The sequence below is a fragment of the Dendrobium catenatum genome, unplaced genomic scaffold (assembly GCF_001605985.2).
Source record: "Dendrobium catenatum unplaced genomic scaffold, ASM160598v2 fragScaff_scaffold_231, whole genome shotgun sequence".
Classification (NCBI taxonomy): Eukaryota; Viridiplantae; Streptophyta; class Magnoliopsida; order Asparagales; family Orchidaceae; genus Dendrobium; species Dendrobium catenatum.
This window is the reverse complement of record NW_021318693.1, coordinates 2,263,398-2,278,983: the sequence shown is the minus strand read 5'-3', so window position 1 is coordinate 2,278,983 and position 15,586 is coordinate 2,263,398. Positions and strand designations below refer to the sequence as shown.

Here is a 15,586-nt window from a genome sequence, read left to right as displayed (position 1 = left end):
AAAAAGTCCAACGGGTAGTAGTCCAATGGCAGGTAGATGTCCGGCATCGGGTAGAAGTACTGCATCGGGTAGAAGACTGACGAAAGTCCATTGACGAGCAGAAGTTCGATGATGGGTAGCAGTCTGATGATAGGTAGAAGTCTGACGTCAGGTAGAAGTACTACGTCAAGTAGAAGACCGACGAAAGCCCATCGACGGGAAGAAGTCTGATGACGGGTTAAAATTCAACTTTATGGAGAATCCCGATGAAAGTCTTGAGTAGGTTAATAGAATTCATCAAGGATATATGACCTATCCAAGGTTATATGTCAGAGCATTGCTTGATGACGTTAATCTATATAGAAGATGTCGAGAGAATCCACTAAGAACGTAAGACATATCCGAGATTATATGTCAGAGCCTTTGCTCGATGATGTTAACCTGTATGGAAGAAGTCAAGAGAATCCACCAATGATGTAAAACATATCCGATGTTGTATGTCATAGCCTTACTCGATGACGTTAACCTATATGAAAGAGATCTAGAGAATCCACCAAGAATGTAAGACCTATCCGAGGTTGTATGTTAGAGCATTTGCTCGATGACGTTAACTTGTATGGAAGAAGTCAAGAGAATCTACCAAGAATATAAGACCTATCAGAGGTTGTATGTTAGAGTCCTGCTCGATGATGTTAACCTATATGGAAGAGGTTGAGAGAATCCACTAAAGATGTAAGACCTATTCGTGGTTATGTGTCAAAGACCTACTCGATGATGTTAACATACATGGAAGATATTGAGAGAATCCACCAATGATGTAAGACGTATCTGCGGTTGTATGTAAGAGCCCAGCTCGATGACATTAACTTGTATGGAAAAGGTTGAGAGAATCCATTAAGGATGTAAGACCTATTCGAGGTTATGTATTAGAGCCCCGCTCGATGACGTTAACCTGTATGGAAGAGGTCAAAAGAATCCACTAAGGATGTAAGACCTATCCGAAGTTGTATGTTAGAGCCCAGCTTGATGACATTAACCTGTATGGAAGAGGTTGTGAGAATCCACTAAAAATGTAAGACCTATCCGAGGTTGTATGCCAGAGCCTTGTTCAATGACGTTAACATATATGGAAGAGGTCAAGAGAATTCATCAAGGTTGTAAGACCTATCCGAGATTGTATATCAGAGCCCAGCTCGATGATGTTAACATGTATGAAAGAGGTCGAGAGAATCCACTAAGGATGTAAAACTTATCTGAGGTTGTGTATCAGAGCCCTACTTGATGACGTTAACATATATGGAATAGGTCGAGAGAATCCACCACGGATGTAAGACCTATCTGAGGTTGTATGTCAGATCTTAGCTCGATGATATTAACCTGTATGAAAGAGGTCATGAAAATCCACTAAAGATGTAAGACCTATCCGAGGTTGTGTGTCAGAGGCTTACTCGATGATGTTAACATGTATGGAAGAGGTCAATATAATCCATTAAAAATGTAAGATTTATTCGAGGTTATGTGTCAGAGCCCTACTCGATGACGTTAATATGTATGGAAGAGGTCGAGAGAATTCACTAAGGATGTAAGATCTATCCGAGGTTATATATGAGAGCCCAACTCGATGATGTTAACCTGTATGGAAGAGGTCGAGAGAATCCACTAAGGATGTAAGACCTATATGAAGTTATGTGTCATAGCTCTGATCAATGATGTTAACATGTATGGAAGAGATCGAGAGAATCCATCAAGAATGTAAGACCTATCCGAGGTTGCGTGTCAGAGCCTTTCTCGATGACGTTAACCTGTATGGAAGAGGTCAAAAGAATCCACTAAGGATGTAAGACCTATCCGAGGTTGTGTGTCAAAGCCATACTCGATGATGTTAACCTATAGGAAAGAAGTCAAGATAATCCACTAAAGATGTAAGATCTATCCGAGGTTGTGTGTCAGAGCCCTACTAAATGACGTTAACCTGTATAGAAGAGGTCGAGAGAATTCACCAAGGATGTAAGACATATCCGAGGTTATATATTAGAGCCCAGCTTGATGACATTAACCTGTATGGAAGAGGTCGAGAGAATCCACCAATGATGTAAGACCTATCCGAGGTTATATGTCAGAGCCTTTGCTCGATGTCGTTAACCTGTATGGAAGAGGTCGAGAGAATCCACCAATGATATAAGACCTATCTGAGGTTGTATGTCAGAGCCCAGCTCGATGACGTTAACCTATATGAAAGAGGTCGAGAGAATCCACCAAGGATGTAAGTCCTATCCGAGGTTGTATGTTAAAGCCTTTGCTCGATAACTTTAAGCCAGTGTGGAAGAGGTTGAATCGAATTCCCTTGGGATTGATTTTTCCTTGATTGGGAGGGGGCGAACGACGCGTGTATCCCGAATCAAAGGTAAAGAATAGTATATCTTTAGACCATTACTATCTTTTTGAGGTTGAGATTAAGACCTTGCCCAATGAATAGAAGTCCAGCAGGGGACTGTATGTGGCTTGAAATTTATCAGAAGCATCCTTATATTCATCGGGTGTTTCCTTATATATCGTTTTGCTTTTGAAAATCTTGGAGGGATCTTCTTGACTAGAATTCTAATCAAGGTTGTCCCCCAATCCGGATCTGATTCCCATGAAATTGATGCATCATTAGCTAAAGTCAGGAAGTTGACATGAGAGACCTTTTGAGATTAGAGCAAAAATTGCCTCCAAGTCAGGAAACACGTTCTCACAGACAGTGCCAAACTGTTACATACTAGAGTATTTGCGGTGGTAGAGAAATATATAGTTTAACGTCTTAGCATTATACAAAGATCCAGTACACAATCAGATAAGTGGAGGGTATATCATTCATAAGAGACACTAGAGTTTTTATGTGAAAAACCCCTGAAAAAAGGGAAAAACCACAGTGCCTGGCCCAGTTTGAATGAATCCACTAGTATTTGCAGTCGATAATAAATGAGGTCCTTCTTAGGGAGAAAGCCTTGGCTTAATGTTACAAATGTACATCATATATAGCGCATTACATGGTGGGAGTAACAATATAGACATGTTTGTTTGGTCGGCACAACCATAGTCGATAGGATGGAGGTCGGAAAGACTGTTGTCTTGTGATGGAGGTTGGAAGGACCATAGTTGGCGATGGTGGTTGGAAGGACCATTGTCAACAGGATACATGGGTTAGAAAGATCGTTGTCTATTGATGGAGGCCGGAAGGACCATAGTAGATGGCAGAGGTCAAAAGGACCGTAATCGGAAGGAGATCGGGGTCAGAAAGATCATTATCTGTTGATGGAGGTTAGAAGGACCATAGTAGGCGATGAAGGTTCGAAGGACCGTAGTCAGCAGGAGACCGGAGTCTGAAAGACCGTAGTTGGCCAGAAATTGGGGTCAGAAATAGCGTTGTAGTAGGGAGGTATTCTGGTAGAACTCTAAGCGTCAAGTGGTGGCACGGAAGAAGTTTGGGACTCAAGTGGTGGTCCGGCAGAACTCCGGGCATCAAGTGGTGTCCTAGTGGAGCTCGGGGCCTCAAGTGGTGTTCCGACGAAAGTCTGGGCCTGAGGAAGTGGTCTAGCGGAGCAAAGACGTCAGACGGTGGTCCGACGGAGGTGATGGCCTCAAGTGGTGGTCCAGCAAAGGTGAGGGCCTCAGGTGGTGGTCTGGCAGAGCAACGACGTCAGATTGTGGTCCGGTGGAGGTGAGAACCTCAAGTGGTGGTCCGACGGGCAACAACATCAGGAGGTGGTCTGGCGGATGTGAGGACCTCAAATGGTGGTCCGGCGGAGCAACGATGTCATGCGGTGGTCCGACGAAGCAGCGACTTTAGGCGATGGTCCGGCGGAGCTGAGGGCCTCAAGTGGTGATCCGACGGAGGCGAGGGCCTCCAGTGGTGGTCCGGCGGAAGTCCGACGGTGGTCGAGGAGGTGCTTCTTCCATCTCTTCCTTCTCTTCTTCCCTCTTATCCTCTTGTTATGGTCCCCCTTCAAGAGAAATGAGGGGTCTATTTATAGATTTATGGAGTGGCATGGCTCATAAATAGGTGAGAGATCAAGGGTAAATGAGGAGTGGTTGGATGGACGGCTGATATTGAATCCCTTAATTGTTGACAGTTCGTCAGACATTTGAAGGTCTTAATGATGTCGGAATTCAGTGATCTTGAGCTCGTTGGATTTGTCTCGTCGAGACGCTCGATTCGATTATAAGCACGTTATGCTTGTAAACCATTTGGTAACACAAATTGTGGTACGAACTTTTCAATAGCGCGTCTAGTCCTTGGTTTGGACTCATTTGAACTCGGATTGAGTCAAATTTGGTGTCATTGGGTTTGTATTTTCGAGACACTCACTTTGATTGTAAAGTTTATAGAAATCAGAGTTCAGGTGATCCCATATTTAATTTTTGAAGTTTTCGGCTTGAAATATTTCTGCCTTGAGATTCGTGCCCGATTAAGATAATTTTTTGAGGACGTTTCATAACTCGAGATTTTTCTTTGAGCAAAAATAATAATAAGAAACTGTATAAAGAACACTCATTTATTTTGATTAGCAAATAAGGATTTTTCTTTTTTAAATATTGACAATATTAACATAATTTTTAACATTTTAAATAGACTTATTGAAAATGATGGCTAATATTCATTTTCATGATTAAAAAAAATCATTTAAAGGTTTTTTAAATTTTTTTTAAGTTTGAGATATAACATGGCATGATTATTTAACAAATTTTACTTTGGTTATTGACAACCTAACATAACCCTTCATTTTTCTCATTAAGTATTTGAGACCTGACAATGACATTGTTAAATGCTCGATGTTGATGTTGTTGTTGAGATATAAAATGTCACAAATTTAAAGTTAGAAGTAGATATCTTGATGAGATATGAAACGAAAAAGTATCATTATAATGAATGAAATTTAAAAATTAAACATCAAATAAAGCAAAATAATTTAGAAGAATAGCAAAAAAAAAAAATCAAAATAGGCGTTGAAATATTAAATACATCTACCTTCAATTGAATTAATGTAAGCTATAAATGTATTTTATTCCACAAATTTATTTTATTTTTAAATGTAGAATAATATTTATTGTTAAAAAATAATTAAATGCTGACAAAAACAACATTCTTTTTGGGTGGACAACTTGCCACATGTGACCCCCTAAGATTTAAATAGAAAGAATTACTTTTTTTATTTTAATTAATCTATGAATTGAAAGTCTCTAATTTAATTTTATATTAATCTAAAATAACGAAAGCTTTTATATTTTTCATGTCATTCATCAATATACATCACAAATCAAAATTCAAATGCAATAATCAGAAGTTCAATCTATAACATACATCTATCATACCTCTTCTAGCTACAAAAAATAGCATAAAATACAAAATAATAAACTATATAAACCTGTAAATCTGACTATGATCAATCTCACTTAGTTGATCTCCTTCCTAAACCTAAAATAAATCAAAATCACATAATGAGCTTATAAAGCCCATCAACAATTAAAACTACCAAAATTTTAAATAATACAATAATATCAATATGAATGTTGATCTCGATCAATATAAAATCAATAGTCATCGATATGAACTTAACAATCAATTTTAACATAACAATAGAAATCAATATGATCAATGAAAAAAAAGCATCTCAAAACTCGTAGGAATCTATCAATAACAACAACAACAACAACATTATCATGACTTTATCCCACTACGTGGAGTCGACTAATTCATATCATGATTATTTGATAAGTTTTACGCTAGCTGTCGACTATATGTGCACAACACTCCACTTTTCTCATCCAGAACTTGAGACCTAGAAACACTAGTGTACGTTGATTATCTATCAACATGTAAATGAATAAATAAATAAAAGTATATAAAGCAATGTGAGATACCACATAATAAAATATGTGTTGATTATGTATCAATTATATTTATGTTAATGATTATATCATATATTTTCTATCAATAATATAGCATGTATACATCAATATATGCTTATTTGTGCGTCTATAAATATGCTCTATCAATATATCAATAGTTTATCAGTATGTCTATTAATGCTTATAAATGTGTATGTCATATGTTATATCATGATATATCAATCTAAATGTTAATTTCATCAGTCATATATCAAAATGTTATGCCATGCTATTAAAGCTAAGAGTAATTTTTGTTTTAATGTGAAGGCTAGCTGTCCCATTTCCCTTAGATGGGATCATTGGTGCAAAGGTTTATGCATTACTGAGCTTACTCATTACGAATTTATTCTCAATCCTTTGCATTCTGATGCTTTTCTTACTGATCCAATGGATTCTAATGGTTAGAATTTACCTCCCTCTTGCCATGTTGTTGTTAAGAATAACATTCTTCAAATCCCCATTATTTCAGATACGGACGCTCCTTGCTTGATTTGGCATCCAGGCAGTGAGGGCTCTTTCAAAGCCTTCATGCACGACTTTTATAAGAATAAGAATATGGTCTTTTGGCATAAGTCGGTTTGGCATAAGCACCATTCTCTTAGATTTTCTACTATTGGTTGGCTATATATGCTTTGTTGGAGGGCTAAAAACAGCGAATGCACTTATTAAGAGAAATATTATTGTTGATTCCACTTGTTGCTTGTGCAATTCAAAGCCCGAGACTGTTAATCACATATTCTTTGAGTGTGATTACACATTCTCCATTATTTATGCTCTTATTCCAAGCTTACAAAATTTTCTTCTTAGGTCTAATCTTGGTCAAATTATGAATTTTATTTCTGAAGGGGATAAGTCCAATTATGGTAGTAAGTATTTTTTCCTGTTATTTCTTTGGTGCTCTGTTTATTAATTTCCTTTGGAGGGAGAGAAACGGGAGGATATTTGGCAATGATTATAAAAGCTCTACTTCTATTCGGATGATTATCATAAAACCAGTTACTTTAAAATTATTCAGATGAAAAAATGGAGATGTTTTTAGGAGATTGCACTATGCTTTGGGCTGAATTTTTTATGCCTGTTGTTCTGACTTTTGTGAACCATTTAAGTGTCATGCCTCTACGGATCAATTGGGACTTTTGTGAAGGATTAAAATTCCTTCTGCTGCTGCGTTGGACCTCTCTTTTAGCTTTCTGGAATTGGGTTGGCTACTATGTTTCCTAAAACTCTGGATATGTCTCTAGTCTGATTGGTTTCTCCTGCTGCTTGCGATTATCGAGTTGGATTGGTGTTCTAAATTTGGGGGCAATAATGTATGGATTGCATACTATTTTTCCCTCAGGATGGTGGCATTATGCAACTTATTCACTTATTGATGGCAAATCTCTCAAACGGGGGCCAGGCTGGCCTTATAGGGTGCAATTCATTACTTCTGCTGAGCCCTGGTTTTTGTGCTGATGTCCTTTTTTGCTTTGTTCTTAGCTAGTCTCTTTTTCTTAGATCACTTTTGACATGTGTAATCTTTTTGCACCTTCTTGGTGAGTTTTCCTTTTTATGTGGATATGCTCCACTATTTTGCTTTTTCTTTTTCTTCAATTTTACACATGCGCACTAGTTCTATTGGTAATGAAAATTGGACTTGGCCCTTATTTTTCCAAAAAAAAAAAAAAAAAAAAAAAAAAAAAAAAAAAAAACTATATATCAATCAATTAATATGCTATCATATAAATGTAAACGTGAACATGATTATGAAAAGCTAGCAATGCAGGGTATACAGCTTTAATGTGATATTTTAATCTTTCAATCTACCATCCATTAGTCTTATCAATCCATCAGCCCTTCAATTATGTCTTTCTTTCAATTAATCATTTACTTTAACGCTTAACTTTCAATAAGTTAATGAAGAGTTGTCTTTCTCTATCCGTTCATGTAATTAAGTCAATCAATTACATACTAACATCCATGATTACACCACAAATATTTATTTTAAGGAAAGTCTATCAACTCACCCTGTTGTACAATAGATCATTATTTTAAGAGTCCACAAGTATTAATTATAATGTTAATAGCGAGCCTTACTTACTTACATATAAATATTATATTTATCATATATCAATTGTATCGCTTATTTTATTAACACAATATCATGTATAAAATGTAATAATATGTAGTAGTAAATCTATTTTTAATGGGTGAAAAGCAAAATAATCTATGTATTATCAGTTAATTTCAAAAAATTATAACTATTTTAAAATGCTCCTAAGAATTGTATATATCATGTATAAAATGTTACACAATGAAAATTTGATAAATTAAGAGAAAATATATTTTTATCGATTTAGGGGAAGGTAAATTCACCAAATATAAAATCACCGAAAATAAAGGTATGCTTTAGGTTAAAATACATACCTTTATTAAAATACAAAAGTATGTTAAATTATGCATAAGAGTATAAGACAGTCAAACGCCAAATAAAAATAAAAATAAATCATAATTCTAATTTATTATTATTTTCTTGTTACTTTCAATAAAACTCTATATTAAGAAGCTATTTTTTGAACAGTTTTTAAAAATTATTTTTCTCACATCAATTTTACATCCATCTTTTCAAAACTGGTGCTAAGGTTTTGTTTGGATCAGTTTTTTAGCTGCTTTAGTGTTAAGAAAAGCTATTTAAAAAATAGAGTGTGTTTAAAAAATAAAGTTTTTCATTGCTATTCTAAATTTGTCTTTAAATTTCTATTTTTGATAGAGATTATGAATGGAGCTTTTAAAATTAAACACAAATAATTAAACTTAAATTTCCTTATCTAAGACTTCTTTTGGAAGAATTTTTTCCCTATTTTCAAAAGCAATTTTTTTTTTTGTTTTATTTTTTTAAAAATTTTTGTACTAAACAATTATGTTAAAAATTTATAATAAAAATATCTCTGTTGCGGGCTAGAAAATACGCGGTGATAGAGATTTAATTATACGTCTTAGCGTTGTACGGATAACTAGCTCACACACAGAGAAATCAAAAATTTTTACGTGGAAAACCCTTAGAAAGGGAAAAAACCACGGGGCCTAGTCCAGTTGAAATAAATCCACTAGAATTTAAGTCGGTTACAAAGAACTGAATCCCCTCACAGGGTGATTAGATTTACAATCAGTAACTGTTTGATAAAAGTCGGGTGTTATGCCTGAACACTTGGAAGTTCGGGTGTTGATAATCATGTTTTGAGCAGGACGTCTGGCTTTGAGCAGAACGTCTGATTTTCAACAGGACGTCGGATCTGAATGTCGGGCCTTAAGCAGGACGTCGGGTCTGAATGTCGGGCCTTAAAGTGTTGGTGCGATGAAACTCCGGTGGTGGTCCGGCGAGGTTCCTGCGGTGGTCCGACGGTGCTCCTGTGGTGGTCTGGTGGTGGTCCTACGGTGGTCCAGCGGCTGTCGAGGAGGAACTTCTTCCTTCTCTTTTTCCTTCTCTTCTCTTCCTCTCTCTCTTGCTTGGATCCTCTCTTGTGAAGAATGAGGGCTCTATTTATAGATTTTCTGGAGTGGCATGGCCCGTAAATAGGTGTGAGATCAAGGGCAAATAGGGAGTGGTTTGAATGGACGGCCGATAGTGAACCCTTCGATCGTGCACCGTTTGTTGGACATTTGGAGGCCTTAATGATGTCGGAATTTGGCGATCTTGGGCTCGTTGGATTCTTCTTGTCGAGCCGTTCGATTCGAGTATAGGCTCGTCAAAATCGGAGACCGTTTGGTAACTCAAATTGCGGTTTGAACCTTCCAACAGCACTTTGAGCCCTTGATTTGGACTCATTTGGGCTCGGATTGGGTTGATCTTGGTGTCGTCGGGTTCGTATTTCCGAGACGCTCAATTTGACTCTAAGCTCGCTGAAATCAGAGTTCGGGTGCTCCCAAAATTAATTTTTGAAGTTTCCAACTAGTTTTTGCCTCGAGAATCGTGCCCAATCAAGATAATTTTTTGACCATGTATCAATCTCAAATAAAACTTAAATAAAAAAAATTTATTGAATTTCTTTAATATTAAGGCAATCCCAAACTTTTACATGTTCTGATTTTCCATGTAATCTTCCTTCTCCATATTTTATTTTATTTTTTTTGAATTTTTTTTTTGACATGCTGAGCATTCAAATCAGACATATTAGCTAGGATTCTCCAATTTATTTCACCTTGCACAGTACAACAGATCCTAAAAACCCTAAAATGACTTCATTATCACGAACCAACCCAGAGTCCAAGAGAAGCTGCAGAAACAATATCTTCAACAGATAAAACTACTGGCCGGCCGCGAAGGCTTCGGCAGGAAAGGTCTTAGTAATACCAGCAAGACTCTTGAAGTGAATTTTGCCCGTTGGAGGATCGTCCACTGCGATCTCGTTAACAGGAGGCCATAGAAGAAGCTCCTTAGCCTTAACCCCTTTGAGCTTCCGAACACGCTTGGGCTCTACATAGCTAGTAATCTCTCTGTCATAGCTTACCAGTTTGCTCGCCAGTTTGAAATTGTGCTCTATTTTGTTCTTCTGTGTTAGCCAGATATAGCCAGTTTCGCGTACGAAGCCTACTTCGATGACATCGGAGAGGGGGAGAAGGCCAAGCGGGAGGTCGAATTCTTCCATGACTGAAAGGGCGAGCTTCATCCCTTCCTCGCCTGCTTTCACTATTGCGCCAGCTTTCTTGTCTTCCATGATTCTGGTTTGGTTGAAGAAGAGAGTGGAACCTGCATTTATAGGGCGAGGGAGGGAGATACAATCAATGAGATTGAAGAGAGGAATTATTATTTAATAATGAAGAGAGGGAGAGAGAGATAAGTGTTTATGTTGGAGTATTTAATGATGAAAGTAATGTATATCGAATTAATATCTAACGTTAAATTCATGGAAGCATATTTGAGATTTCATTTCCAAAAACTTTTTTTTTTTTTGGTAACGGGGAATTCGCCTGCTATCATCACCTAAATGGCGCTTGAAGGCGTGACTAATCATGGGCTGATCTAGAAGAGGCACCCATCCCAGAAACCTTATGGCCTGCACTTGATTGAGCCCTACTAATTAAGATGCGGTGCCGCTCGAGGGGAATTGAGCACGAGTTGGGGGTTCTCAACTGTACTTGCCTACCAACCAAACTAAGCATCGGTGGGTTCCCAAAAATATTTTTGCTGGTTTATTTTTTAGTTCATAATTATAGTTTATATTTAACTATTAATTTATTATTTTAGCGAGCTATTTTTTACAACAATTTTTAAAAAAAATTCTTTTTTCTCATAATAATTTTATAATCATTTTTATTTAAAACTAAAGTCATTCCCAAAAAAATTCTTTTTTCTCACTATTAAAATTTAAATTTGAAGTTTTTGATTTTTTTTTATATATAAAATTAACAATGTTCTCTGTAAAGAGTTTTCGATCTTTTTATATTATAAAGTTCTTGAAGTTGATAATGATAACCACTAATTTAATCACAATTAAAAAAACATAAAAATTTCGATAATTTTTAAATAAAAATTTTTCAACATGTTTATCTTTAAGTAAAAATTTATTTTAAATATTTATCTGGAGGAAAAAAAAAATAGCAGGACAACTCGGTTCAAAAGTTTCTCGAGACACGGTCGTCTAAACAATTAATAAGACAGCATAAAAAAACTATTAAGGAATTCTTTGACCGTATTATTTGGCCTATTGACAATTTAAATATTTCTTTAAAAATTTATATAAGGGTGGACCGAGCTTTAATTTTCAGGAGGGACAAATTTATAAGTAACTGTTGGTGTTGCCTCGAATTTGGTTCAACCTTTCCTTACAAAAAATGGGTCAATAACGACTAAACAATAGAGACAAAAAGAAAATAATCGCTAAAGATGATTAATCATTTAATTTCTACAAAATATATGTCGAAGTGTGGCTCGACCCCTATATTTTCATATCCTTGATCGCCATACGCTTCGCAATATATCGGGGGTCCAAAGTGACAGCACCTCTTGGCGGGGTTCAACCTGCCCAATCAGGTCGCGTGGTCAAAGGGTAGCGCCCTTGCAGGGGTTTCTGTGGGCAACGCCCTTAAAATAAATTTTGGTTATAAGGATATTTTTGGAATTCAAATTAATAAATAAAATGATGAATTCTCTTTTATTATTTCTCTTTGTGTTTGGTTCATCGTTTCCTAACAATAACACCTCTACACAATTTGTTTAATTATGTTAGGGGACAATTGCCTAAATATCATAATATTTTAAAACTTTTAAGAGGACAATTGCCTAAAAATCCTTGTAATAAAGACTAAAAAACAAATATAAATGGATAAATTACCTAAAAAATTATATAATTAAAAAATTAAAATTTTTTTAGGGGGACAATTGCCCCCCGGCTTAAGGGGGATCCGCCCATGAATATATATAATAAAATTTACAAAATTATCTTATAAGCAATTAATAATTATGCGCAATTTATTGCTAAAAATATATTTGGAATCTATTTTGCATGGCTTTTTCATTGTTTTACTAAAGCTTTCTTGTTGGTTTTTTGTTTCATTCTAAATTTTTTTTTTGTAGGAAGTTGTTTTTAACAACCATGTCTGTCACAGTACTATGTTTATTTTATAAAGTTATTTGTAAAGTTGCTATAGAAAGAGTAACTTAGAACTCGGATAGCTGCAACGTTTCATAAGTTAATTATGAAATTGTTATTGAAAAATTAACTTTACTATTATGGCGGTAGAAAATATCTTTCACCATAAAAAAAAGTAAGAAAACATTAAGAAAATAGTAGCAAAATAAATTTATAATTATTATATGAAACTTAAAATAACCAAAAAGCAGCCTTAAATAGGTGAAATTATTATATGTGGCGCCGAACAGTCTGGAGACGAATCACATAAATTGCGACACGTCACATGGTATACAACATCAGTACACGTCAAAAAAGTGATTTGACGTAATCAAATAAATTATAATTGCTATATGAAAAATTAATAGAACCTTATATATGACAGCTATAAAAAATTAGCCAAATTATAAAAAAATATTTATTTATTTATAATTTTCACATTAATTTGTAAAAAAATATTTTTACTCTAATTTTATAATTATTTTTTATAAAAATGTGCAGATGCTCTAAACGGGCTGAGTGATTTTGCTCTTGTCATTATGAATGGCTTCCATTGTGGGATCTTTCTATTGTCCAACGGCAGACCCTTAGGTTTTGTTGGGATAGTTTTCTTACAACTTTCTACAATAATTTTCTAGTAATAATTTTTTTTAAGTTGTAAATAAATAGTGGTTAAAAGCTGTCTCAAATGAAGTCTTAGGCTTCGTTTGAGACGACTTTCTTTCTACTTCTTGAAGCAGCTTTTTAGTACAAAATTAAAAATTTTTGTACTAGAAAGCTGCTTCAAAAAACAGAATGAAAGTCGTCCCAAACAAAATCTTAGACTTAGCTAGCTTGCGATGACATTCTCACTATTTTGTTGTAACTTTTTAAAGTTGTTATAAAAAGTAGCTTCATAGTACAATTTTTCAAAAAATCAATGGTCAAATAGAATTTATTGTTGTGGTCTCAAAAACAATGTAATAAGAAAGCTGACTCAGATGAAGCCTTAATCATTTATCCAATACATTCAAATAATATTAAAATTCTTAATTCAAATAATATTAAAATCTTATTTTCTCCCCTACATTTCTACATTGAAATAAAGTTTAAGAAAGAAAAAAAAAAATTAGATGTGAACAAATGTGAACTTCATATATGCTTGATGATGTGATGATGCAATGGCAAAAATTAATTCATATTAATTGACAAAATCAAAATCATGCACACAAATAAAATTCATGCATAATGTTTTTTAATCAATAAGACCTAGTTAATCAAGATTTAATTAAGAATAATTAATAAGGTGGGCATTCGATTTCGAGTGGCACTTGGCGGACGTTAATTATGAGTGGCGACTGACAGTAGAAGGCAACAGAGGAGCCAACGTGGACCATATTTTAGAGTTTGATCGTAAACATATTAGTTTAAAATACATAAAAATGTACAATATAGTAAATTTAAAATTCATCAAAATTTAATTTTGCATATATTTTTTCTTATCAAATTAAATATCAAGATTTTAAAAATTCTTACATTTTGAGATATTTTACGCTCATTTTTTATTAAACCAAACTGTCCTTCAATTATATTTAAATAAAATATGACATGAAGTTGATATTTAATCATCACTTTGCTTATTTTCTACTATGGGAATTATTATAAAATTAAGATTAGCAAAGGCAAAATCTTAATTATTAAAAAAATTTCATTATTAAAATAAACTCATGCTTCATAAGGCTAGATGAATTGATAAATGCTCCATGGAGTAAAAAAATTGATGGGAGAAAATCCTCTTAAGCTTGCAAATTATTTCAAACCATATAGTTGTTCATGGACGTTTTAATGCCCGAAACCGTTTATAAGATACAAATGTCTGAAATTCATAGATATGAGAGATTATTTTTCTCGTTTGGGCCTTCGATAAATGATTGGAGCTACTGTTGCCCTATTCTTTGCCTTGACGACACATTCCTGTTAGATAAATATCGAGGTACTTTACTTACCACTGTGAGAATTGAAACTAACAATGGATTGTATCCCCTCGCATTTGCAATTGTAGAATCAGAATGTGTTGATTTATGGGTGTGGTTTCTAAGCCAGTTGCGATACTAATTCAGTTGTTAGTACCCGACCTAATTTATGCATTGTTTCTAACAGGCACGCAAGTTTGGTGTGAGGTTGTTGTGAAATTTTTCCAAATGTTGCACATCGCCACTGACTTCGTTACCTACGTAAAAATTTTAAAAAGTTGTGCGTTGAATGGGTGTTTGTGACATTGAGTTTATATGCTAGAAGATGTACATGGTCGGAAAAACTGATGACCTAATGATATTTGATAGGTTCATAAAAGATATAATAAAGGTTAAGGCTGATATTCAATGTATGAATTTTTTGTGCTTAGATAAATGTGCTTAGTTTGTAGATTAAATTAAAATTTTGTTATAATCCAATATGATAATGTTTTGAATAAGTCATTAGCTTTTCATTTGTTGTTTAGATTATTATGTTTTATAAATCTCATTAAAAATTTAAATTATTTATACATGCCTAATATTTTTTTCCTACCATGTTTCATGGCGGCCGTAGAAGTTAGGGGATTGATCTAGTTAATATGGGGTTTAAATTAATAATTTAGATTAATTAAATCTGTAATTTAAATTAAATAATTAAGCTTAAATATCTAACCAATAATAAAAAAATCAAATAAAGTCAAATTTACAACCAACAACCAAACAAATACCTTAATAACTTGGATTAAATCAAACCAGACCAATCAAATAAGATTGATTCAATTTAGTTATTTGATTTTATCCAATGAACGCACACTTTCAGAACTTGGATTAAATTTCTTGTGGTGGAGCCATTAGATCACCTTAATTAGTTTTGACTAAAGGGTTGGGTCAATATTTGATAAAGCTTAGGGCTTGTTTGGTTGAAATACTTTAGGGTGTGAAGTATTTCGAATGCAGAGGTTTTAAGAATTTTGGTGTTTGGTTGGAAGAAAAAAGAATTCAAAGTAATGCAAAATAAATGTATTGAAAACCATTCTAGTTGATTTTAGAGGTAAAGCAAACTCGCTTAGTTTTGAA

General features: G+C 34.5%; 1 protein-coding gene across 1 annotated transcript; it reads right to left on the bottom strand.

Annotated features, from left to right (window-relative positions):
- Positions 1-10,084: 10,084 nt before the first annotated feature.
- Positions 10,085-10,664, bottom strand: LOC110104233. Its single transcript, XM_020833249.2, has one exon. The coding sequence runs from the start codon at positions 10,599-10,601 to the stop codon at positions 10,191-10,193; it is 411 nt and encodes a 136-aa protein (XP_020688908.1). The 5' UTR covers positions 10,602-10,664; the 3' UTR covers positions 10,085-10,190.
- Positions 10,665-15,586: the final 4,922 nt, after the last annotated feature.

What these genes read in the sequence shown, in the direction of transcription:
- LOC110104233 (XM_020833249.2), bottom strand. Translation starts at nt 10,601, where the DNA reads ATGGAAGACAAGAAAGCTGGCGCAATAGTGAAAGCAGGCGAGGAAGGG.